This window comes from Lynx rufus, unplaced genomic scaffold (assembly GCF_022079265.1).
Source record: "Lynx rufus isolate CCGP_SWC_20201006 ecotype Redwood Valley unplaced genomic scaffold, mLynRuf1.p SCAF_4, whole genome shotgun sequence".
Lineage (NCBI taxonomy): Eukaryota > Metazoa > Chordata > Mammalia > Carnivora > Felidae > Lynx > Lynx rufus.
This window is the reverse complement of record NW_025814856.1, coordinates 46,146,437-46,174,093: the sequence shown is the minus strand read 5'-3', so window position 1 is coordinate 46,174,093 and position 27,657 is coordinate 46,146,437. Positions and strand designations below refer to the sequence as shown.

At 39.3% G+C, this 27,657-nt stretch overlaps 1 protein-coding gene across 1 annotated transcript in view; it reads left to right on the top strand.

The window, feature by feature from the left end:
* Positions 1–27,657, top strand: part of SUMF1 (sulfatase modifying factor 1) — a 99,537-nt gene that overhangs the window by 9,323 nt on the left and 62,557 nt on the right. Inside the window, exons 2-3 of the mRNA XM_047095106.1 lie at positions 14,979–15,152; positions 19,043–19,117. Of these exons, the coding sequence (XP_046951062.1) occupies positions 14,979–15,152; positions 19,043–19,117 (249 nt within the window). The remainder of the gene's footprint in view (positions 1–14,978; positions 15,153–19,042; positions 19,118–27,657) is intronic.

The following is a 27,657-nucleotide window of genomic DNA, read 5'->3' as shown; positions in this document are numbered from 1 at the left end:
ATCCCAAAAGGTGCCCTTCTCAATACCCATCACCCACCCTCTCCTCCCTCCCACCCCCCCATCAACCCTCAGTTTGTTCTCAGTTTTTAAGAGTCTCTTATGCTTTGGCTCTCTTCCACTCTAACCTCTTTTTTTTTTTTTCCCTTCCCCTCCCCCATGGGTTTCTGTTAAGTTTCTCAGGATCCACATAAGAGTGAAACCATATGGTATCTGTCTTTCTCTGTATGGCTTATTTCACTTAGCATCACACTCTCCAATTCCATCCACGTTGCTACAATGCCCTGAATTTTCTAAGCAATGATGTGTATGGGGCACTAAAGAAGCCCCAGAATAAATTTGAAATCTTGTATTGGTTACAAGTTGGGTTTCCACCTGATTCCTTATAGAACTGTCAAAAAGTACACAGTATTTTTTTTTATGAAGTTTATTGACAAATTGGTTTCCATACAACACCCAGTGCTCATCCCAAAAGGTGCCCTCCTCAATACCCATCACCCACCCGCCCCTCCCTCCCACCCCCCATCAACCCTCAGTTTGTTCTCAGTTTTTAACAGTCTCTTATGCTTTGGCTCTCTCCCACGCTAACGTCTTTTTTTTTTCTCCCTTCCCCTCCCCCATGGGTTCCTGTTGAGTTTCTCAGGATCCACATAAGAGTGAAACCATATGGTATCTGTCTTTCTCTGTATGGCTTATTTCACTTAGCATCACACTCTCCAGTTCCATCCACGTTGCTACAAAAGGCCATATTTCATTTTTTCTCATTGCCACGTAGTATTCCATTGTGTATATAAACCACAATTTCTTTATCCATTCATCAGTTGATGGACATTTAGGCTCTTTCCATAATTTGGCTATTGTTGAGAGTGCTGCTATGAACATTGGGGTACAAGTGCCCCTATGCATCAGTACTCCTGTATCCCTTGGGTAGATTCCTAGCAGTGCTATTGCTGGGTCATAGGGTAGGTCTATTTTTAATTTTCTGAGGAACCTCCACACTGTTTTCCAGAGCGGCTGCACCAATTTGCATTCCCACCAACAGTGCAAGAGGGTTCCCGTTTCTCCACATCCTCTCCAGCATCTATAGTCTCCTGATTTGTTCATTTTGGCCACTCTGACTGGCGTGAGGTGATACCTGAGTGTGGTTTTGATTTGTATTTCCCTGATAAGGAGCGACGCTGAACATCTTTTCATGTGCCTGTTGGCCATCTGGATGTCTTCTTTAGAGAAGTGTCTATTCATGTTTTCTGCCCATTTCTTCACTGGGTTATTTGTTTTTCGGGTGTGGAGTTTGGTGAGCTCTTTATAGATTTTAGATACTAGCCCTTTGTCCGATATGTCATTTGCAAATATCTTTTCCCATTCCGTTGGTTGTCTTTTAGTTTTGTTGGTTGTTTCCTTTGCTGTGCAGAAGCTTTTTATCTTCATAAGGTCCCAGTAATTCACTTTTGCTTTTAATTCCCTTGCCTTTGGGGATGTGTCGAGTAAGAGATTGCTGCGGCTGAGGTCAGAGAGGTCTTTTCCTGCTTTCTCCTCTAAGGTTCTGATGGTTTCCTGTCTCACATTTAGGTCCTTTATCCATTTTGAGTTTATTTTTGTAAATGGTGTGAGAAAGTGGTCTAGTTTCAACCTTCTGCATGTTGCTGTCCAGTTCTCCCAGCACCATTTGTTAAAGAGGCTGTCTTTTTTCCATTGGATGTTCTTTCCTGCTTTGTCAAAGATGAGTTGGCCATATGTTTGTGGGTCTAGTTCTGGGGTTTCTATTCTATTCCATTGGTCTGTGTGTCTGTTTTTGTGCCAATACCATGCTGTCTTGATGATGACAGCTTTGTAGTAGAGGCTGAAGTCTGGGATTGTGATGCCTCCTGCTTTGGTCTTCTTCTTCAAAATTCCTTTGGCTATTCGGGGCCTTTTGTGGTTCCATATGAATTTTAGGATTGCTTGTTCTAGTTTCGAGAAGAATGCTGGTGCAATTTTGATTGGGATTGCATTGAATGTGTAGATAGCTTTGGGTAGTATTGACATTTTGACAATATTTATTTTTCCAATCCATGAGCAGGGAATGTCTTTCCATTTCTTTAAATCTTCTTCAATTACCTTCATAAGCTTTCTATAGTTTTCAGCATACAGATCCTTTACATCTTTGGTTAGATTTATTCCTAGGTATTTTATGCTTTTTGGTGCAATTGTGAATGGGATCAGTTTCTTTATTTGTCTTTCTGTTGCTTCATTGTTAGTGTATAAGAATGCAACTGATTTCTGTACATTGATTTTGTATCCTGCAACTTTGCTGAATTCATGTATCAGTTCTAGCAGACTTTTGGTGGAGTCTATCGGATTTTCCATGTATAATATCATGTCATCTGCAAAAAGCGAAAGCTTGACTTCATCTTTGCCAATTTTGATGCCTTTGATTTCCTTTTGTTGTCTGATTGCTGATGCTAGAACTTCCAGCACTATGTTAAATAACAACGGTGAGAGTGGGCATCCCTGTCGTGTTCCTGATCTCAGGGAAAAAGCTCTCAGTTTTTCCCCGTTGAGGATGATGTTAGCTGTGGGCTTTTCATAAATGGCTTTTATGATCTTTAAGTATGTTCCTTCTATCCCGACTTTCTCAAGGGTTTTTATTAAGAAAGGGTGCTGGATTTTATCAAAGGCCTTTTCTGCATCGATTGACAGGATCATATGGTTCTTCTCTTTTTTTTTGTTAATGTGATGTATCACGTTGATTGATTTGCGAATGTTGAACCAGCCCTGCATCCCAGGAATGAATCCCACTTGATCATGGTGAATAATTCTTTTTATATGCTGTTGAATTCGATTTGCTAGTATCTTATTGAGAATTTTGGCATCCATATTCATCAGGGATATTGGCCTGTAGTTCTCTTTTTTTCTAAATTTTTTTTTTTCAACGTTTTTTATTTATTTTTGGGACAGAGAGAGACAGAGCATGAATGGGGGAGGGGCAGAGAGTGAGGGAGACACAGAATCGGAAACAGGCTCCAGGCTCCGAGCCATCAGCCCAGAGCCTGACGCGGGGCTCGAACTCACGGACCGCGAGATCGTGACCTGGCTGAAGCCGGACGCTTAACCGACTGCGCCACCCAGGCGCCCCATGTAGTTCTCTTTTTTTACTGGGTCTCTGTCTGGTTTAGGAATCAAAGTAATACTGGCTTCATAGAATGAGTCTGGAAGTTTTCCTTCCCTTTCTATTTCTTGGAATAGCTTGAGAAGGATAGGTATTATCTCTGCTTTAAACGTCTGGTAGAACTCCCCTGGGAAGCCATCTGGTCCTGGACTCTTATTTGTTGGGAGATTTTTGATAACCGATTCAATTTCTTCGCTGGTTATGGGTCTGTTCAAGCTTTCTATTTCCTCCTGATTGAGTTTTGGAAGAGTGTGGGTGTTCAGGAATTTGTCCATTTCTTCCAGGTTGTCCAATTTGTTGGCATATAGTTTTTCATAGTATTCCCTGATAATTGTTTGTATCTCTGAGGGATTGGTTGTAATAATTCCATTTTCATTCATGATTTTATCTATTTGGGTCATCTCCCTTTTCTTTTTGAGAAGCCTGGCTAGAGGTTTGTCAATTTTGTTTATTTTTTCAAAAAACCAACTCTTGGTTTCGTTGATCTGCTCTACAGTTTTTTTAGATTCTATATTGTTTATTTCTGCTCTGATCTTTATTATTTCTCTTCTTCTGCTGGGTTTAGGCTGCCTTTGCTGTTCTGCTTCTATTTCCTTTAGGTGTGCTGTTAGATTTTGTATTTGGGATTTTTCTTGTTTCTTGAGATAGGCCTGGATTGCGATGTATTTTCCTCTCAGGACTGCCTTCGCTGCATCCCAAAGCGTTTGGATTGTTGTATTTTCATTTTCGTTTGTTTCCATATATTTTTTGATTTCTTCTCTAATTGCCTGGTTGACCCACTCATTCGTGAGTAGGGTGTTCTTTAACCTCCATGCTTTTGGAGGTTTTCCAGACTTTTTCCTGTGGTTGACTTCAAGCTTCATAGCATTGTGGTCTGAAAGTATGCATGGTATAATTTCAATTCTTGTAAACTTATGAAGGGCTGATTTGTGACCCAGTATATGATCTATCTTGGAGAATGTTCCATGTGCACTCGAGAAGAAAGTATATTCTGTTGCTTTGGGATGCAGAGTTCTAAATATATCTGTCAAGTCCATCTGATCCAGTGTCTCATTCAGGGCCCTTGTTTCTTTATTGACCGTGTGTCTAGATGATCTATCCATTTCTGTAAGTGGGGTGTTAAAGTCCCCAGCAATTACCACATTCTTATCAATAAGGTTGCTTATGTTTATGAGTAATTGTTTTATATATTTGGGGGCTCCGGTATTCGGCGCATAGACATTTATAATTGTTAGCTCTTCCTGATGGATAGACCCTGTAACTATTATATAATGTCCTTCTTCATCTCTTGTTACAGCCTTTAATTTAAAGTCTAGTTTGTCTGATATAAGTATGGCTACTCCAGCTTTCTTCTGGCTTCCAGTAGCATGATAAATAGTTCTCCATCCCCTCACTCTCAATCTAAAGGTGTCCTCAGGTCTAAAATGAGTCTCTTGTAGACAGCAAATAGATGGGTCTTGTTTTTTTATCCATTCTGATACCCTATGTCTTTTGGTTGGCGCATTTAATCCATTTACATTCAGTGTTATTATAGAAAGATACGGGTTTAGAGTCATTGTGATGTCTGTATGTTTTATGCTTGTAGTGATGTCTCTGGTACTTTGTCTCACAGGGTCCCCCTTAGGATCTCTTGTAGGGCTGGTTTAGTGGTGACAAATTCCTTCAGTTTTTGTTTGTTTGGGAAGACCTTTATCTCTCCTTCTATTCTAAATGACAGACTTGCTGGATAAAGGATTCTTGGCTGCATATTTTTGCTGTCTAGCACCCTGAAAATCTCGTGCCAATTCTTTCTGGCCTGCCAAGTTTCAAAAGAGAGATCAGTCACAAGTCTTATAGGTCTCCCTTTATATGTGAGGGCACGTTTACCCCTTGCTGCTTTCAGAATTTTCTCTTTATCCTTGTATTTTGCCAGTTTCACTATGATATGTCGTGCAGAAGATCGATTCAAGTTACGTCTGAAGGGAGTTCTCTGTGCCTCTTGGATTTCAATGCCTTTTTCCTTCCCCAGTTCAGGGAAGTTCTCAGCTATGATTTCTTCAAGTACCCCTTCAGCACCTTTCCCTCTCTCTTCCTCCTCTGGGATACCAATTATGCGTAAATTATTTCTTTTTAGTGTATCACTTAGTTCTCTAATTTTCCCCTCATACTCCTGGATTTTTTTATCTCTCTTTTTCTCAGCTTCCTCTTTTTCCATAACTTTATCTTCTAGTTCACCTATTCTCTCCTCTGCCTCTTCCATCCGAGCTGTGGTGGTTTGCATTTTGTTTTCCATTTCCTTTAAAGCGTTTTTCAGCTCCTCGTGACTGTTCATTAGTCCCCTGATGTCTGTAGCAAGAGATTCTCTGCTGTCCTGTATGCTGTTTTCCAGCCCAGCGATTAATTTTATGACTATTATTCTAAATTCACTTTCTGTTATATTATTTAAATCCTTTTTGATCAGCTCATTAGCTGTTGTTATTTCCTGGAGATTCTTCTGGGGGGAATTCTTCCGCTTGGTCATTTTGGATAGTCCCTGGTGTGGTGAGGGCCTGCAGGGCACTTCCCCTGTGCTGTGGTGTATAACTGGAGTTGGTGGGCGGGGCCGCAGTCCGACCTGATGTCTGCCCCCAGCCCACCGCTGGGGCCACAGTCAGACTGGTGTGTGCCTTCTCTTCCCCTCTCCTAGGGGCGGGATTCACTGTGGGGTGGCGTGGCCCGTCTGGGCTACTTGCACACTGCCAGGCTTGTGATGCTGGGGATCTGGCGTATTAGCTGGGGTGGGAAGGCAAGGTGCACGGCGGCAGGGGGGGCAGGCTTAGCTCGCTTCTCCTTAGGTGATCCACTTCAGGAGGGGCCCTGTGCAGCCGGAGGGAGTCAGATCGCTGCCGGAGGTTTGGCTCCGCAGAAGCACAGAGTTGGGTGTTCGCGCGGAGCGAGCAATTTCCCTGGCCGGAGCCGGTTCCCTTTGGGATTTTGGCTGGGGGATGGGCGGGGGAGATGGCGCTGGAGAGCGCCTTTGTTCCCCGCCAAACTGAGCTCTGTCGTCCGGGGGCTCCGCAGCTCACCCTCCCTTTGTCCTCCAGCCTTCCCGCTTTCTGAGCAGAGCTGTTAAGTTATGACCTCCCAGACGCTAAGTCGCGCTTGCTGTCGGAACACAGTCCGTCAGGCCCCTCCGCTTTTGCAAGCCGGACTCGGGGGCTCTGCTTGGCCGGCGAGCCGCCCCTCCGCCCCGGCTCCCTCCCGCCAGTCCGTGGAGCGCGCACCGCCTCGCCGCCCTTCCTACCCTCTTCCGTGGGCCTCTCGTCTGCACTTGGGTCCGGTGACTCTGTTCTGCTAATCCTCTGGCGGTTTTCTGGGTTATTTAGGCAGGTGTAGGTGGAATCTAAGTGATCAGCAGGACGCGCGGTGAGCCCAGCGTCCTCCTACGCCGCCATCTTCCTAGTCTCTCCACAGTATTTTTTTAGAGAAGTAAAAAGCTATGCCTTTCTGGATCTGACCAATCTTTTTAATTAAAAAAAAATTAAAAATGTTTATTTATTTATTTTGAGAGAGGGGAACAGGAGAGGGGCAGAGAGAGAGGGAGACAGAATCCCAAGCAGGCTCTGCACCATCAGCGTGGAGCCTGATGCAGGGCTCGAACCCATGAACCATGAGATTATGACCTGAGCTGAAATCAAGAGTTGGGTGTTCAACCAACTGAGCCATCCAGTCCCTCCTGACCAATCTTTTTTAAAAATTTATTTTTATTGAGGTGTAACTGACCAATTTTCTTTTACCTCCTTTCCTGCCCCCCACCCCCTGCCTGTGGCAACCACCAATCTGTTCTCTGTATCTGTAAGCTTGTTTTTTATTTGTTTCTTTAGATTCCACATAGAAGAGAGGTCATATGTTATTTGTCTTTCTCTGTCTGACTTTACTTAGCATAATGCCCTCAAGGTCCATCCATGTTGCAAATGACAAGATTTTATTCTTTTTTATGACTGAATGATTGAGAAATATATGTATATATACATTATATATACCATGTATATGATATACACAAGGCGGTATATTTTTATATATACACACATATTTATATACTTACATACATTCCACAGTTTCTTTATCCATTCATCCACTGATGGAAACTTAAGTTGTTTCCATATCTTGGCTGTTATAAATAGTGCTACCTTGAACATTGGGGTGCATACATCTTTTTGAATTTCTGTTTTAGTTATCTTTGGGTAAATACCCAGAAGTGAAATTACTGATTATGTGGTTCTTTATTTTTTTATTTTTTAAATATATTTTAATGTTTGTTTATTTCTGAAAGACAGAGAGACCGCATGAGTGGGGGAGGGCGGAGAGAGCAGGAGACGGAATCTGAAGCAGGCTGTAGGCTCTAAGCTGTCAGCACAGAGCCCATTGTGGGGCTCGAACTTGTGAAACGCAATATCATGACCTGAACCGAAGTTGGACGCTCAACTGACTGGGCTACAGGGGCGCCTCTGTGATCATTGTTTAAATAATACTTTTTAGCTTTTTGAGGAGCCTCTATACTGTATTCCATAGTGGTTGTACCAATTTACATCCCTGCCAACAGTACACATGAGTTTCTTTTAACCACATTTTTTGCCAGCACTTATTTCTTACACTGTTGATGAGCCATTGTAACAAATGTGAGGTGTATTGATAACAGCCATTCTAACAGGTATGAGGTGCAATCTCATTGTGGTTTTGATTTACATTTCTGTGATAATGATGGTGAGCATCTTTTCATGTACTTGTTGACCATCTATGTATTTTCTTTGGAAAAATGTCTATTTAGGCCATTTATTAATCAGATTTTTTTTTTTTGCTGTTGAATTGTATGAGATCTTTATTTATTTTTTTTTTCAACGTTTATTTATTTTTGGGACATAGAGAGACAGAGCATGAACGGGCGAGGGGCAGAGAGAGAGGGAGACACAGAATCGGAAACAGGCTCCAGGCTCCGAGCCATCAGCCCAGAGCCCGACGCGGGGCTCGAACTCACGGACCGCAAGATCGTGACCTGGCTGAAGTCGGACGCTTAACCGACTGCGCCACCCAGGCGCCCCGAGATCTTTATATATTATGAATATTAGCTTCTTGTTACATACATGATTTGCAAAAAAATTCTATCATTCATTAGGTTGCCTTTTTATTTTATTGATGGTCTCCTTTGCTGTACAGATGCTTTTTAATTTGATATAGACCCACTTGTTCATTTTTGCTTTTGTTATACTTTTAGTGTCAGATTCAAAAAATCATCACCAACACCTGTAACAAGGAGCTTACTGCTTAGGTTTTTTTTCCAGAATTTTATGGTTTCAGGTCTTATGTTCAAGTCTTTCATCCATTTTGAGTTAATTTTGTGTATGGTGTAAGATAGTGGTTTAGTTTCATTCTTCTGAATGTGGCTATCCAGTTTTCCTAACACTATTTATTGAAGAGACTCTTCTCTCCATTTGATATTCTTTGCCTCTTTGTTGTAAACTTATTGACCATGTTTACATGGGTTTATTTCTGGGCTCTCTGTTATGTTTCATTGTTTTTATGCCAATACCATAGTGTTTTAATTACTGTAGCTTTGTAATGCTGTTTTAAATCAGGGAGTGCAATGCCTCCAGCTTTGTTCTTTCTCAAGGTTGCTTTGGCTATTCAGAGTCTTTTGTGGTTTCATGCAAATTTTAGGTTTGTTTTTTCTATTTCTGTGAAAAATGCTATTGGAATTTGATAGGAATTGCATTGAATTGTAAGAATGCGATTAATTCTTTATTAATTCTTTATTAATTTATTAATTAGTTCAATATTAATTCTTTAAATGCATGAGCATGGAATATATTTTCCATGGTTGTTTTCAATTTCTTAATGTGTTGTTTTCAGTATACAAGTCTTTCAGCCCCTTGGTTAAATTTATTCCTGGATATTTTATTATTTTTGATGCAATTGTAAATGGGATTGCTTTATCTTTCTGATATTTGGTTATTACTGTATGGATATGTAACAGGATTTTTTGCTATTGATTTTGTATCCTGCAACATTACTGGAATTTGATTATTAGTTTACAGTTTTTTGGTGGAGTCTTCGGGGTTTTCTATATAATGTTATCTGTACATGATGATAGTTTTATTTCTTCCTTTCTCATTTGAATGTCTTTTGTTTCTTTTTCTTCTCTAATTACTCTGGCTAGAACTACCAATATTAAATTGAATGAAAGTGGCAAGAGTGGGCATCCTTGTCTTGTTCCTGATCTTAAAGGAAAAACTTTTAGCTTTTTACCATTGAGTATAATGTTACCTGTGGTCTTGTCACATACCCTTTATTATGTTTAGGTACTTTCTGTCTGTACCCACTTTGTTGAGAGTTTTTATCATAAGTAGATGTTGAATTTTGGGGGTGCCTGGTTGGCTCAGACAGTTAAGTGTCTGACTCTTGATTTTAGCTCAGGTCGCGATCTCATGTTTCATGAGATAGAGCCCTGTGTCAGGCTTTGCGCTGACAGCATGTGGCTTGCTAGGATTCCATCTCTCTGCCCCTGCCCCCGCCTTCTCAAAATAAATAAACCTTAAAAAAAATTAAGTGGATGTTGAAATTTGTCAAATGCTTTTTTGCATCTGTTGATATGATCATATGATTTTTTCTCATATGTTATGTTAATGTGTTGTATCACACTGGCTGATTTGTGGATGTTGAATCAGACTTGCTTCCCAGGAATAAATCCCCCATGATCATGGTGTGTGATCTTTTTAATGTATTGTTGAATTCAGTTTGCTAATACTTTGTTGAGAATTTTTGCATCTATGTTCATCACAGATATGCGCCTATAATTTCTTATTCTTGCAGCATCCTGTCTGGTTTTGGTGTTGGGATAATACTGACCTCATAAAATGAGTTCGGAAGTTCTCTCTCTTCAGTTTTTTGGAAATGTTTGGGGAGGATTGGTAATAATTCTTCTTTGAATGTTTGGTAGAATTCCCCAGTGAAGCTGTCTGGTTCTAGACTTTTGTTTTTTGGGGGAGGTTTTTGATTACTGATTCAATTTCCTTAGTAGTAATCGGTCTGTTCAGATTTTCTGTTTCTCCATGATTCATTCTGGTAGGTTGTATGTTTCTGGAAATTTTTTCCAGTTTTTTAGGTTGTTCAATTTTTTGGCATATAATTGTTCATAGTGGTTTCTTATGATCCTTTGTGTTTCTGTGGTATCATTTATAATATCTTCTCTTTCATTTTTGATTTTATTTATTTGAGTCCACTCTCTTTTTTTCTTGGTGAGTCTAGCTAAGGATTTATCATTTTTATCTTTTTAAAGAACTGGTTTCTTCATTTATTGCTCTGAATTTCTCAGAATTTCTTTTGCTGCATCCCATAAATTTTAGTATATTTCCATTTTTATTTGTCTCATATTTTTTAAATTTATGTTTTGATTTCTTTTTTGACCCCTTGATTGATAAGTAGCCTGTTGTTTAATCTTAACGTAACTGTGAATTTTGTGGTTTTCTTTATGGAATTGATTTCTAGTTTCATATCATTGTGCTTGGAAAGTTGCTTGACATGATTTCAGACCTCTTAAATTTATTAAGACTTGTTTTGTGGCCTGTCATGGGATCTATCCTGGAGAGTGTTCCATGTGCACTTGAGAAGAATGTGTATTTTTTGCTTTTGGATGGGATGTTCTGTATATGTCTGTTAAGTCTATTTGACCTAATGTGTTGTTTAAGGTTGTGGTTTCTTCATTGATTTTCTATCTGGGTGTCCTATCCATTGATATAAGTGGGATATATTATTGTGGTGCTATTTCTCCCTTTAGGTCTATTAATATTTGGTTTATCTATTTACATGTTTATATATTTACATATGTTGGTTGCATACATTTTTACAAGTGTTATATCCCCATGTTGGAGTGGCCTCTTTATCATTATGTAATGCTCCTTGTGTTTTATTGTAGTCTCTGTTTTAAAGTTGATTTTGTCTGATGTAAGTATAGCTACTCCAGCTTCCTGTTGGTTTCCATTTTCATGGAATATCTTTTTCCTTCCCTTCACTTTCAGTCTGTGTGTGGTTACCTCTAAAGTAAGTGTCTTGTAGACTGCATATAGATGGTTCTTGTTTTTTAATTTATTCAGTCACTCTTTGTCTTTTGATTGGATAGTTTAGTCCATTTACATTTATAGTAATTATTGATAGGTATGTACTTATTGCCATTTTGTTCATTGTTTTCTGGCTTTTGTTGTTGTTATTCCTCTCTGTTCCTCTTTTCTTCTCTTGCTCTCCTTCTTTGTGGTTTGATTGGTTACTTTAGGGGTATGCTTATATTCCTTTTCCTTTATCTTTTGTGTATTTACTATAGGTTTTCACTTTGTGATTACCATGAGATTTTCATATAACAACCATGAGATTTTTTTTTTTTAATTTTTTTTTCAACGCTTATTTTATTTTTGGGACAGAGAGAGACAGAGCATGAACGGGGGAGGGGCAGAGAGAGAGGGAGACACAGAATTGGAAACAGGCTCCAGGCTCTGAGCCATCAGCCCAGAGCCTGATGCGGGGCTCGAACTCAGGGACCGCGAGATCGTGACCTGGCTGAAGTCGGACGCTTAACCGACTGCGCCACCCAGGCGCCCCAACCATGAGATTTTTATATAGCCTATTTTTAAGTTGATAACTTGTTTTATTGCATTCTAAAGTGTCACATTTTTACTCCCTGCTGCCATATTTCATGTTTTTGATATCTCATTTTGTATCTTTTCATTTTACATATCCCTTAACTAGTTATTGCGATGAGTTGTTTTCACTTTCTGTGTCTTTTAATCTTCATGCTAGCTTTATAAGTGATTAGTCCACTATGTTTACTATATATTGGTAAATATATTTATTATGTATTTCCTTTACTTGTGGATGTTTAACTTTCTGTTTTGTGGATGGTCCACAATTTACTTAACCTGTCTACTTCTGATGGACATTTAGGTTATTTCCAATCTTCTGTTAAAAACAGAGCTGTAATAAATTGTATTGGATACCAAAGATTGGCATTTCAGAAAGTTCAGTAGGTCCTTAAATATTTGCTGAATGAATGACTGAACAGAAGATAAACAGCTTAGCGTGGAGCAAGGAGGGATGTGAAAGGATGAGACTGGAGACAGGGTGACTGGTTGTGAGGCTCCTGCAGTTGTCTGGGAATAGAAAAGAGGGGACAAATCAGAGGGAAATACATTTAGGAGATCCAGTAAGACAGGGTGACCTCTGTAATGCTGGGATTAGGGGACAGGAATAGTCAGGCATGATTTTTTTTAAAGTTTACTTATTTATTTTGAGAGAGAGAGAGTGTACATGTGTGTGCACGCATGTGGTCTCACCAACCATGAGATCGTGACCTGAGCTGAAATCAAGAGTCAGACACTTGACCAACTGAGCCATCCATGTGCCCCAAGCATGATTCCTTAGAGGAATAGTAATACATTGGACAAATAATAAGCATTTATTACCCATATATCATAGATGAAAAGAGCTTCATTTTCATTGGGAAATATATGCACAGAATTAAAGACAACCACTAGCAAAGATAATCAATGGAAATAGTAGGAATCAATGATTGTTGATTACTACTTTACATTTCTTCTGATCTTGTTTTTCCAGATCTTCTGCTGTTACTGCTAACCCACATTCTTTCTTTTTATTCCTAGTTATCTCTCTTTGACTTCCTCTTTTTCCTTCCTCAATTTGAACCTTATTTTATTTTATTTTTATTTTATTTTAAAGTTTACTTATTTTTGAGAGAGACAGAGATAATGTGAGTGGGGGAACGGCAGAGATAGAGGGAGAGAGAGAGAGAGAGAGAGAGAGAGAGAGAGAGAGAGAGAATCCCAAGCAGGCTCCATTCATACTGTCAGTGCAGAGCCCATTGTGGGGCTCGAATCCATGAAACTGTGAGATCATGACCTGAGCTGAAATCAGGAGTCAGACACTTAACTGACTGGGCCATCCAGGCACCCTGAGAACCCTTATTTTATAGATTAGATACCTCACAATTCTTAAGCTGCCGGGAGGTCAATGAATTGATTTGTCATTCAGCTGATTAGAAAGTAAGATACTGTGCCTGCAGAGTATATTTCTGACAGATGGTATGGTTGTGTGTGTGTGTGTGTTTTTTTTAAACATTGAGCTAGGAATGCGTGGGTGGCTCACTTGGTTACCTGTCTGGCTCTTGATTTTAGCTCAGGTTACAATCTCACAGTTCATGAGATTGAGCCCCAAATCAAGGCTCTGTACTGTGTGGATCCTGCTTGGGATTCTCTCCCTCCCCCTCTCTCTGCCCTTCTCCTGCTTGCATGTGTGTGCATGCTATCTTTCTCTCTCTCAAAATAAATACATAAACTTAAAAAAAAAATGAGATAGAATGACATACCATGAAATTCACCTTTATGAGTTGAACAGTTCAATGTTTCATATCTTATTCACAAGGTTTCACAACCAGCATCAGTAATTCCAGAACGTTACATCACCCCCAAAAAGAAACCCTGTATCCATTAGCAGTCATTCCCCATTTTTATTTTCCTCCTACCTCTGGCAACTGCTGGTCTACACTATGTCTCTTTGGATTTCTCTGTTCCGCGTATTTCATAGGTATGGAATCATGCAAGATGTGGCCTTTTGTGAGTAGATTCTTTCACTTAGAATAATGTTTTCAAGGTTCATCCATATTGTAATATGTATTGGCACTTCATTTCTTTTTATGGCTGAGTAATATTTCATTTTATAGATGTACCACATTTTGTGTATCTGTCATTTGATGGACATTTGAGTTTCTGTTTCTTCGGCTGTTGTGAATAATGCTACTCTGAACATTTGTGTAGGAGGTTTCTTTGTGGACGTTTGTTTTCATTTATCTTGGATATCTTTGTAGGAGTGAAATTGCAGGGTCATATGGTAACTCTGTTTTTAGATTTTTAAAGAACCAAGAGACTGCTTTCTAAGGCAGCTACATCACTTCACATTCCTTCCAGCAGTATGTGAAGGTTCCAACTTCCACATCCTTGTCAATACTTGTTTGGTCAATCTGTTTGGTTGTAGTCATGCTAGAGGGCATGAAGTAGAGTCTCTTTTTAGTTTTTACTTATATTTTTCTGATGATTCATGATGTTGAGCATAGGCTTGCATTTGTTAGGTGAATATATTCGGTGCAGTCCTTAGGTGCTCTGTTTAGGGCTAGACATACAGTTGTGAACAAGGCAGTCCACTGCTCTCTTGGAGATTAGATTTTATTTGAGACCGTAGATAGGAGCAAAGTAATTGCAATTAGAGTTTTAATAAGGAATCAATTAAGGACAAGGACATAATAAGGGCAAGACATGGTCCCTTATTAAACTTTTTACATATTCCATTTCAGTGATTTAAGTCTTTTCTATTTCATTGGAGACCCACATTCACTCAGTGGTTTTTAAGAATATGATATATGGCATTTTTGCATTTGATTTTATTTTTAAAAATAAAATTTGAAAAAAATTCAAAGGAAATGAGAGCATATTAAAGGAAAATCATACTGAAATGTATAAAAAAGTGGAATATTTTCCTTGCCTTTGCACTCCAGCCATTAGCAGCTTGGTGACTATTTATTGCTCCAGACCTATTTCCACGGCATATATCATGTAGAGTTTTGATTAAGGAAACTACCTTGCGAAAGAATTTTCACGTGTTTTTGAGACTTGCGTAGGAGCATGAGTGATATCACTGTGCAGTGATTTATGTGGTGGGCATGTAATACCTTGGGTGCTTATTGTGTGCTAGGTGCTCTGTGCTTGACACAGGTCCACTTTGGCTCTGATGGCACAACTCCTCGTCTCCCCTTTCGCTGCAGATGGTCCTCATCCCCGCCGGAGTGTTTACAATGGGCACAGATGATCCTCAGATAAAGCAAGATGGGGAAGCACCTGCGAGGAGAGTTGCTATTGATGCCTTTTACATGGATGCCTATGAAGTCAGTAATGCTGAATTTGAGAAGTTTGTGAACTCAACTGGCTATTTGACAGAGGTAATAGGGTTGGGATGGGGAGGAAGAACTTGGTGTTTTCTAAAAAAAATTTTTTAAATGTTTATTTATTTTTGAGAGATAGAGAGACACAGCATGAGTGGGGGAAGGGCAGAGAGAGGGGGAGACACAGAATCTGAAGCAGGTTCCAGGCTCAGAGCTGTCAACACAAAGCCCAACGCAGGGCTTGAGCCCATGAACCACGAGATCATGACCTGAGCTGAAGTTGGATGCTTAACTGACTGAGCCACCCAGGTGCCCCGAACTTGTTCTTTTCTAATATCGATCATCCACTTTCTATTATGTGCCCAATACCATGTTCAACACCTTATGTATATTTCATCTAATCTAGTTCTCATAGCAACCCCATGAGGCCAGTTATGTTTTAGGAAACTGAGGATTAGAAAGTGGTTTGCCCTGAGTTACACAGCTAGTGTTGGGGCTGGGATTCAGGCCTGGCTAGTGAGATGGCAGGGCCTGTGTTCTTCACCAGTAGCCTATATTGTGTCTGGGCTTTAATATGCAGAGTACCAATGCTCGGGGTTTTTGAGATAGCACATAGCATCTAGAGTAAGACCACTTTTTCCCTCTCAAAAAATTGCAGTTTGGTTACATATTTCATTAAGCTATAGATGCAGAAGTGCAGCTTTTCATTTTTGTGGTTTTATTTCAATGCCTGACAACCCATAAGCTCTCCTGTAGCAGTTCCAGATTATTCTCTGGTTCTGAATCCCAAAGCAAGGTTCTGAAAGTGGATATTTATTCTAAAAGGGAATAAGTAGATGGAGGCTTTCTAGTTTATGAAACTTTCTCTAAGTGTCTAGAGTATACTTTTGTAGACTTCCCATTTTCTCTCACCAGAGGACTTTACTCTCGCCTTCAGTTTGTGGGATCCTTGTTTTGTTTTATTTCCCCCTGCCCAGGCCCAAGACATCATTTTTTTTTTTTTTAAAGTAGGCTTTATGCCCAGCATGGAGCCCAACGCAGAGCTTGAACTCATACCCCTGAGATCAAGACCTGAGCTGAGATCAAGACTCAGACGTTCTACCAACTGAGTCATCATGGTGCCCCTCAGTTTTCTCTTTTAAGTAAAAAAGTAATTTGAGGGGAGCCTCGCTGGCTCAGTTGGTGGAGCATATGACTCTTGATCTCATGGTTGTGAGTTTGAGCCCCTCATTGTGTGTAGAGATTGCTTAAAAATAAAATCTTAAAAAAAATAGTAATTTGAGAGTAAATGTTGAAAGCAAAAGTGTTCAAACAGTGGTTATGCAGCATCACATTCCTTTGAATTTCCTAAAATATATAAAGTGTTTTTCTCTTTTATATGTGTTTAGAGTACAAGAAGTCCCTCTTTTTTTCGTTGTTTCATAAGGTTCCTCTCAGATCAGTTTCCTCAATAGTCTACGTAAGTTCGAAGAAGACTTGGAAGGAGAGGAGCTCCCTTCAGATTAGCATTTAACATAAAGAAGATAGAATCAACAGAATTTAGGGCACCCAGGAACATGGATGGGGAAAAATGACATCTAGCTTTTTACTAAAATTTAGCTTTTCCTTCAATTCTGAGGCAGATGACAAATCATACTAATGGTAGTAGCACCTCTAACTTTGTCACCAATAGAAATCACAAATGTTTTTTGTCACATTATTGTTGTTGTATATATCTTAAAATATTTGCATTTATCCCCACTTTAGAAATGATAATTATGAGACCTTCCACTAGATCTCACTTAATATTATTAATAAAGAGGACATGTATATTACTATAGCATAAATTAACCTTATTAATATTTATACATAACTAGTTTTCTTTGTAATCATATTGATTTTGTTTTATGCCTTTAAACATTTCATTCTGAGAAGGAGGCCCCTAAGCTTCACCATACTGCCTGAAGGGTCCAGGGCACAAAAAGTGTTAAGAACCCCTACTTTGCATAAATACTTCATCTTTTTATGACACTACATTTTTTTTCTTCCCCTGCATCTTCATTTCATATCACATTCTACTTACTCACCATGTTCTAGCCCAGCTGGTCTTGTTTCTATTCCTTGAAAACTCAGCATTCTTTTCCATCTTGAGATCTCAGCCGTATTTTTTTTCTTTTAAAGTGTATTTATTTATTTTGAGGGAGATAGAGAAAGCGTGAGTTGGGGAGGGGCAGAGAGAGAGAGAGAGAGAGGGAAACAGAGAATCCCAAGCAGGCTCCACACTGTCAGCATAGACCCTGACATGGGGCTTGAACCCACGAATTTGAGATCATGACCTGAGCCGAAACCAAAGTCAGACACTTAACCGACTGAGCCTCCTGGGTACCCCAGTGGCCCATATTTTTTTTTTCCTGCTTGGAGTTTCCCTCTCTCCTTGCCTGTCCCCCTCTTACTGTGGCTGGCTTCTTCTCTTTCTTGATTCGTATCAGCTTAATGTTTCCTTCTCAAGAAGGCTTTCTCGGCACACTCTATCAAACAGAGGCTTTTCTTGATACTCTTCATCTTACAGGGTCAAGTAAGTTGTAATTATTTTCTTCCTTTTTTTTTCTTTGATTTGATTTTTTTTGTCTGCATCCTCCCCTTGCACCAAGTAACTGCTCTTAAGACAGGGACTGTGCCTATTTTATATTGATCTTATATCTCTGTCGTTTAGTTCATAGTCAGGCACAGAACAGAGATGGGTGTTTGATACATGTTCATTGGATGAAGGGTTGGCTTAGATGCTTAGGCATGTCCCCACAAGGGAAGAAGGAAGAAGAGCAGGGGAGAAGAAAAGATGATGAGCTCTGATGAGGAAAAGGAGTTTGAGCTGTCTGTAAGGCCTGAACTACAGGGATCCAGTAGGCAGTTAATATCATCTAGTGGGGATAGGACTGGAGGTAGAGATGTGAGGGTCAATTGCAGTGTGTGCTGGTGGCCATTAAAGGGATGAGACTGAAGGATTTTGTGTAGCAGTTTGTCACTCTATCTCAAAGTGTGATCTCTTGGACCACCTGTGTTAGAATCACCAGCTGAGCTGTTCACATATGCAGGTTCCTTGACCTCACTCCAGACCTCCAGAATCAAAATCTCTGGAACTGAGAAGCAGTAATATGTAGTTTTGATAGGCTGGCCAGGTGATCTCCACTGCGCAAAGCCCAAGAGCCACTGGTGTAGCGAAAGAAGAGTAGAGAGCCCAGACAGAGCACTAGGGAGGAACAGTGGTCTAGAGACTAGAAGAAGAGTCTGTGTATTTCAGGGGATGAGGAGGAAGAGTCAGAAAGAGGAGGAAAACTAGCAGAATAGAACCATGGAGACCAAGGGGTTAATGTAGGCATTTGCAGAATGAGGTCACATGCAACAAATAAGACCAGGTAGATGAGGACTTGAGACGGTAATGTTAAACGAAAATAATCAAAATACAAATTTCCATCTGATGCTTGAATTGGCCACTTGAGATTTTTAAACACAGTTGACACTTTCATGGAGTCAGAGTATCATATCAGAATATCAGCAAGCAATGCCATTTAGTTCTTTTAGCTAGATTGCAGCAGCAGAACAAAGGACAAAGGTTGATTATGTAATCTGACATGTAAGGAATACTATTATTTCCAAGTCATTTGTAATACTTGGGGAGATGCATTTCCATCAACAGGAGCAATCACATTCTCAAAAGCTAATCTCTTCCAGTCTGCGTTCTTATCAGCTAAATGAACCTGAAAAGACAGTGGCCTCTGTAAGTGATATTAACCTGTTTTAATAGGAAGCCAGATGCTTTTAAGTCATTTCTGAATCCTCTGGGAAGTCATAAGAAAAACTTAAGTTCATCTGGACAAGAAGAATCACTTTAACAGTGTGCAAAGAAAATGGTACTTGTGAAACATGTTACTCCAACCTTCCTGGATTTTTATTGCCTTCTTTCCTTTCAGGCTGAGAAGTTTGGTGACTCCTTTGTCTTTGAAGGCATGTTGAGTGAGCAAGTGAAGACTGATATCCAGCAGGCAGTAAGTAATGTTTAAACAGACTCTCACATTTTTCTACTGCTTGTTGGAAAGGGCTTGAAAACTCCAAACTACAAGTGCCACCCTCCTCACCACCCCCCAGCACCTAACCATTTCTGCTCTAGATTTTATTGTGCTAACAGGCCCATGGGCCAGACCACCTTGAATTGAAAATGCCACAAGTCCAGGATGGTGTTTGAAGAAGTGTTGGGTCTGACTTGGGTTTCTGTCTTGTGCACCTGAGTGACACATTGTGTTGCTGAGGAAAACTCAGCTGGCCACTAGATGTTTCTGGGTTTCTTTTACTTACAGTCATGTCTAGAATGGAGGCTTAAATGTGAATTTTTTTTTTAAGTTCTCTTCTTAAAGTCTTGACCTCATCAGGTGCCAGTGTGGAGAGAGAGCTTCCTATTTAATTAAACATTCATGAATTCCTATGATCAGAGTAGTATTCATGAAAGGGGGACCTTTGCTCTGGATAATCACAAGACACTGAGCCACGGAACTGGCCTTTACCACCCAGGGTGTACCTGCTTTCATAGAGAGGATCCAGGGAATGTGAATTAGGTGTGTTTTTCTCAGAAAGCATGGGAATAGTGCACTGGGCTTCCATAACCTGTGTGGTGAGCGGAACTTGGGATTTCTGTATGTTTGAATATTTGTTTACACACATGTCTCAGAAGGAGGCAGAAAGTAGAAGAACAAGGGAAGGGGTGTGGGTAAGTTAGGAGGTTGAAGGTTCACAAAACAAAGAGGTTAGGGAATGCAGAAGAGGCAGGAGGTGGTGAGAGAGAAGGGAATTGGGGGCCGCCTTGATTGCAAGGGAGACTGATTAAGATACAGAGATTGAAGACAGGAATTCAACCCTAATCTTCCTTTGTTACACAGATTCCCTTTCAGTTGGCTGAACTTGGTCTTTCTGTATTGGTGTCACTGTTCTCTATTGTGAGCAGTAGTGCCAAAAAAATTAAACTGTCCTGGCTCCCGTTTTCTTTCTTTTCCAATGACTGTAGCAAAAGTGATGGGGGAGACATGAGATGAAACCAGACTTGCTCTCAATTCACTTATAGGAGAATCAGGCCACTTTTTTGTATGTGTTTTACATAAATGTTTTTAAAACGTGACCAAGCTGCATCTGAATTTCAGTTTTCTTTGCTCATTACAAGTTTTTATTACAAGTCTACTATGTAATCCGATCCTTTTTTTTTTTTTTTTTTTTAAAGGCCTTTGAGGTCACATTGGCCTAGGGTTGATGAGCCAGCAACTCAGGATGCAGTACCTTGTTCTAAGATATGGAGCTCAGATGAGGGAGGGCATCTGTACTTATTTTTGTAATTTGCTCTTTTAGATACAGAGCCTCCTGTCACTTGAGAACCTCCAAACACATTAGGCATAAAGGCACAGGCAGATTATTGCTAGGCTCTGAAGGTGCCCTGTAAGTGCCTAGCGAAGAGTGTGTGGCTGTAACTAGGACAATAACAAGCCGCTCTCACGGGATCCTAGTGTTGCTTACTTGCTTAAATGCTCATAATGGAAAAGCAAAGCTTTTAAGCATGTTTAGAAACGGCTGGAATGAATACGATGAATCTATTCGTGATTTGAGAGAGCTAAGTTTTTGTTTTCAACCCCTTCTTAGGCCTGACATAGCCTCATGCACCAGACCTTTTTTTAACCCAGTGTTTCCACAAGCATAGCATATGGGATGGCCCAGGAGGGGGACTTGAAGTGAAACAGGAGTTAAGTTAAGGTGGTAGGCAGCTAAGCATAAGCTAATCCTGAATCATGGAGTGAGACAGATATTCCCTTTTCAGGTCTCTTCCTAAACCTGAATACATTAAGGCGTAAGTCTCATTTGAGTGATAACGTCATTAGCACTAGGTGACACTTGTTAGTCTCCTTTTAAACATGCAAAATTGACCTTGGAACCTTCCCCAGGCTACAGTAGCTAACAGAATTTAGTAATATTGTTTACTTTCATGTAATTATTTTATAATATTATTTATTTTCATATAATTATTTAAAATAACTCATACAACTTTTAAATGAATGTAATTATTTTAAATGTCATAAATGATCTTTTTGTGACAGCACTGGTGATACAGATTTTCCTTTAATAAAGCCTTTTTATTGTAAAATAAAACACAAATACAGAAAACCGCACAAAGCAAATGTTTAGTTTACTGAGTGTTCTAAGGTGAGCATGTTTGTAACTATCACTTAAGTCAGGAACAAGAATTTTGCTGCCTGTCCCAGTAACCCCCTCCATGAACCACAGCTTTGTCCCCCTTCTCTGTCCCTAAAGTTGCCATTATCCTGCTTTTTATTTTTTTATTTTTTAAGTAAGCTTCATGCCCAGTGCAGAGCCCGGTGCGGGACTTGAACTCATGACTGTGAGATCAAGACCTGGGCTGAGATCAGATCAAGCTATCCTGCTTTTTAAAGTAAATGCTTCCTGGGCCACCTGGGTGGCTCACTCAGTTAACTGTCTACCTTTGACTCAGGTCATGATCTCACAGTTCATGGGTTTGAGCCCCAGTCAGACTCTGCTGACAGCTCAGAGCCTGCTTGGGATTCTCTCTCTGCCCCTCCTCCAGTCACGCTTTCTCTCTCTCTCAAACATAAATAAGTAAACTTAAAAAAAATAAAGTAAATGCTTCCCTGTATTTCTTTATAGTATTATCACCATTTGTACATCCCAAGACTACTATACTATAGTTTAATCCTACCCATTTAAGCATAAATTTGTGGCTTTTTCAAGACATTTTAAATCACAAGTTTCCCTTCCATTGTCCTCTTTCCTCTGCTGCGCCCCCCCCCCCCCTTTTATCCCTAACAATTTATCTCTGGAAGAATCCTGTGGATGTCTCCCTGGTCTGAATCTTGTTGTTTTCCCTCTCATGGTGCACTTCACCTGTTTTCTCTGTCCTCTGCATTTCCTGTGGTCTGGGAGCTGGATCCACAGGCCTGATCAGACTCGTGTTTGAGCCCTATGACAAGACCTCAGATAATATGGTGTTTGTTGTATACATTGTTCTTAGGTTTTTGATGTTGCTGTTTAGTTGCTTTGTCTGTTTTATGCATAGATTTGGAGAGATCCAAAAATTATACTGCTGCTTTCATCTTAGGTAGGTTTTTTTTTTGTTTTTGTTTTTTTTTTTAATGTAAAGTTTTGAGGCAAGACATTGAACTGGCTTTTAGGGTTTCCCGCAAAAATATCTGAAACTGTGTGAATTTAATTGTTTAAAACAGAGTACATGTGCATGATGAAATCTACTTAGTTGTGATTATCATTTGAAGGGATTTAAAAAAAAGTGTTTATTTATTTTGAGAGAGACAGAGTGCCTTAGTGAGCAAGGGGAGGGGCAGAGAGAGAGGAAGAGAGAGAATCCCAAGCAGGTTCCCTGCTAAGCATAGAGCCTGATTCGGGTCTCAGTCCCAGGAACCTCTGAGGTCATGATCTGAACTGAAATCAACAGTTGAATGCTTAACCTGAGCTACCCAGGTGCCCCTGTTGTGATTATCTTTTGAATGCTCAGTTTGAAACAATCATCTTAAAAGGTATAGCTTTTAAATCCTTTAAAGGATTAATGCTAGTTTTTGTTGCTGTGCTATTTTTGTTTTATGGTATTTTAATCTAGTTAACCTTCTATTGTTGAAAAAGATAGTGTTTAAAATATTTAATGTTTAAAAAGTACCTTCTTTTTAATAATTGTATTATTAATTTGTCTCATAAATCTTTGACATGAAGAATGGCCATGGGGTAGGGTGAAAACAGTTGCTCTTGGTTTGTGGTTTGGCACTTTCTGAATTTGCTAACATTTTAAGGAAACAAATTTGAATAGGTGTCCTTGATAAAGGAGGAGGTAGACTATTTTGAGAAGTTCTTTTTAACTGAAAGCCAATTTCAAGTGAAGAATCAGAATTACCAAGTCATTTTTTTTTTTTTTTTTAAGTAAAAAACAATTTCGAGACAACCATCTCCTGCCCAAGTAATGCTGGGTACTGTGTTATTTGGATGAGGCTGGAGCAGCACAAACCGCAAGGAGTAATGCGGCCTGACTGTCTCTTACATAATCACAACTGGGTGATGACTCTGAGGTAGAAAGAGAGCCGTTAGTAAGGATGTGATTCAGTTACCTAAATGTGCATGGGTTGTAATGAGAAATGCCTTGGGGCCCAGCAAGATTCTGAGGTCATACCGCAAAAATAATTTTTAGAAAAAGCCCTGGTAAGTCAACTAGTGTAAGCCAAGCCAGAAAATGTTCAGAAAGGCAAGTTCCAGTACATAGGAAAAGTAAATTCAAATGACTCAAAACATGAACCTGACGGATTAAATGGCTCAGGCTCGTTTTTGATGTTAGAAGTTTTACTTTTCTGGTAGCTCAACCACGGTTTCCCTGAACAACTTCATTTTGGCTTTAAGAAGTTTCTGCTTTCACAGGACCAACGAAGCTTTTGTTTCTCAAACTGATTTTGGGGCTTGTTTATTCAGAGAAGCCATAAGGAAACGATCACAGCCTTGGAGTGAGGGAGACCTGGTTTTAAACCTCAGCTATGCCTTTTACCAGTTGGTTTTGGGAAAAGGCACTTAATTTCTTTGCTACTCTTTTTTTTTTTGACTTTTCAAGTTTGAGAGTTTATTTTGAAAGTTTTGGGTCATCTTTTTTAAGCATTTTGATCTACAGATTTTTTTTTTTATGATCCCATTAGTTCCACATTCTATAGTATAGTTGTATTTATACCTAAATATTTTCTAATGTCCAATATCATTTCTCTTAGTGATTCTGTCTGTTTTTGCTTTATATATTTCAGAGCTATGCTGTTAAGCTTGAAATTGTAAGTGCATAAGTGTAGAAATGTATTCTTTTTGTTGAATTAAATATTTTGTAGTTTGTAAAAAGGGATTCTCTTTTTCTCTAGTAAATTTTATCTTCAAGTCTATTTTTTCTGATATCTACATAGGTGCACAAGCTTTCTTTTGTCTAATTTTTATCTAATACATACTTTTCCATCTTTTCATTTTCATTCTATCTGTATCTATGTTTTTAGGTAGATTTTTTTGTTTTTTTTCCCCCAAAGTTTTATTTATTTAAATAATCTCTATACCCTGTGTGAGGCTTGAACTCATGACCTTGAGATCAAGAGTCATATGCTCTTACAAATGAGTCAGTGGGGCACCCCTGAGTATATCTCCTGTAAATAGTATACAGATGTTTTTATTTATTTTTATTTTTTTAAGTTCATTTATTTATTTTGAGAGACAGAGAGTGAGTGGTGAAGGGGCAGAGAGAACGACAGAATGCCAGCCAGGCTCTGTGCTGTTAGCACAGAGCCCAACAAGAGGCTCGAACCCAGAAACCACGAGATCATGACCTGAGCTGAAATCAAGAGTCAGATGCTTAACTGACTGAGCCACCCAGAACCAGTATATAACTGTTTTTAAGAAATCCATTCCAATAGTCTTTGTCTTTTAGTCAAGAGTTTATTTATGTTTATATATAGTTTATTATGATTACGTATGTATTGGCTTTATTTCTACCATTTTATTCTTTTCTTTCTCTTTATCACATTTTTTTCTCTTCTTTTTTCTTCAATTTCTTTCATATTTTTCTTTTTTCTCCTCATTCTAACTTCACTTGTCTCCTTAGAAGTTCTATATGTATGCATCTTCATTTACTAAACTATTGTAACTTTCATTTAAAGTCTAACTTTTAGTCTGTTCATTTTTCTGCTCTATAATACTAGGACTGTGCTCTCATCATCCCCATCCAACTTATGTATTACTGATATCCACTATTTTATTCCAATTTGTTCTCTTCCTCCAGTACTTAGATGTTATCAATACATTTCTATATAATCAGTATTCAGTTGTGGCTATAATTACTGCTGTCTGCGCCCTCCTTTCTGCATGCCAGACAGAATGTATCTTCTGACTAAAGGACATCCTTTGGTAGTAAATGTTCTTGTTATTAATAGTTTGAAAATATCTTTAATTTTGTTTTATTGTTGAGAGATATTTTCATGAAGTAAAAACTTGAGATTGGCAATTTATTTACTGTCTGTTCACCGCAGAGATGATTTCACTGTCTTCTGGCTTCTGTTGTTGCCATTCTTCAGTCTGGTGCTTTTCCTGTGCAGGTGATCTGTCTCTGGCTGCTTTTAAGATTATCTCCTGTCTTTGTGATTATACATTTGGACTGTGATATTTATAGTTGTTGATTTCTATCATTTATCCAGCTTGAGTGTCATTGGGTGTCCTGGATCTGAGGACTGTTTCTTAAACAACTGTGGACTCTTTTTTTTTTTTTTTTTTTTTTTTTTTTTTTAAGTAGGCTTCATGCCCCATGTGGAGCCCAATGCAAGGCTCCAACTCACGACCCTGAGATCAAGACCTGAGCTGGACATTTAACCAACACCCAGGCACCCCAACTTCAGACTATTCTTAACCATTATTGTTTTCAATATTGCTTTTTCTTCATTCTCACTTACCCCTCTTAGGGACTCCAGTTAGGTGTGAGTCAGCCCTTGTCAATCTCTTAAACCCACTTTTGAATCTATAGGTATATATATTCCATTTATATATTTTATTTTAATTTTCGTTGCTTTTTGGCTATGTCTTTGGTAATATTAGTAGTTGCCATAAGGATTACAAGATGTGTACATAACTTCTCACAGTCTATCATAGAGTTAACGTTTTAATGCTTCAAGTAAATGTAAGTACCTCATAACCATATAGGTTCCTTTACCCCTGTGCTATACTTGGCATATATAGTACATCTCTATACATTGAAAAGACCCAAGATGGTGTTATAATTTTTGTTTGCAACATCATATATATATATATATATATATATATATATATATATATTTATTTAATGTTTATTTAATTTTGAGTGAGAGAGAGAGAGAGACAGAGCACGAGTGGGGGAGGGGCAGAGAGAGAGAGAGAGGGAGACACAGAATCTGAAGCTGGCTCCAGGCTCTGAGCTGTCAGCACAGAGCCTGACACGGGGCTTAAACTCATGAACAGTGAGATCATGATCTGAGCCCAAGTCGGATGCTTAACCGACTGAGCCACCCAGGTGCCCCTATATTTTTAATTTAAAGAAGAAAAGTAATCTATTATATTTATCCAAACCATTTCTGTTGTTCTTTATTTCAGAAGTTGCCTGTTTTCCTCTGGTATTATCTCCTTTCAACCTAAATAACTTCTGTTAGCATTTATGTGAGAACAAGTCTTATATCCATGAATTCTCTTAGTTTGTTCTCATCTGAGATGAGACATGTCTTTATGTCCCCTTCATTCCTGAAGGATGTTCTCACTGGATACAACAGATCTCTGGGTTGGCACTTCTTTCATCACTTTGAAAATGTTTGACTCTTTTCTAGTCATGTGGTTTCTGATAGCACCAGTTCAATCACTGTTCTCTTATATCTATTAGTGTCATTATTTTCTGGCTCCTTTCAAGACTTAAAAAATCTTAGGGCACCCGGATGGCTCAGTCGGTTAAGCATCAGACTTCGGATCAGGTCATAATCTCGCAGTTCGTGAGTTCGAGCCCCGCATCAGGCTCTGTGCTGGCAGCTCAGAGCCTGGAGCCTGCTTCAGATTGTGTGTCCCCCTCTCTCTCTGCCCCTCCCCTGCCCGTGCTCTCCCTTTCTCCCTCTCTCAAAAATAAATAAACATTAAAAAAATTAAAAAAAAATCTTGTCTTTGTAGTTTGATTATGATTTGGACATTTGGGGTTTTCTTAGGATTTAGGGATTATCCTATTTTTTGAGGTCCTTGGTCTGTAGGTTTATGGCTTTAACCACATTAGGGGAGTTTTCAGCCATTTTGGCAATTATTTTTTTCAACATTAATGTCTCCTTTCTTTTTAGGACTACAATCCATGGGTGTTATCCCATGTAGATATTATCCTACAGGTTCCTAAGGCTTTCTTCATTGTTTTAAAATTGTTTTTTTCTCTCTGTTCTTTAGATTGTGTACTTTCTATTGATATATCTTCAAGTTCCCCCTTTTCTGTTATTGTCATTGTGCTCTTGAGCCTATCCAGTGAATTTTTAATTTTAGATATTATATCTTGCAATTCTAAAGTTTTTTTATTTTTTTAAAATTTTTTTATTTTTTTATTTTTTTTTTTAATTTTTTTTCAACGTTTTTTATTTATTTTTGGGACAGAGAGAGACAGAGCATGAACGGGGGAGGGGCAGAGAGAGAGGGAGACACAGAATCGGAAACAGGCTCCAGGCTCTGAGCCATCAGCCCAGAGCCGGACACGGGGCTCGAACTCACGGACCGCGAGATCGTGACCTGGCTGAAGTCGGACGCTTAACCGACTGCGCCACCCAGGCGCCCCTATTTTTTTAACATTTATTTATTTTTGAGACAGAGAGAGACAGAGCATGAATGGGGGAGGGTCAGATAGAGGGAGACACAGAATCTGAAACAGGCTCCAGGCTCTGAGCTGTCAGCACAGAGCCGGATGCGGGGCTCAAACTCACGGACCGCAAGATCATGACCTGAGCCGAAGTCGGCCGCT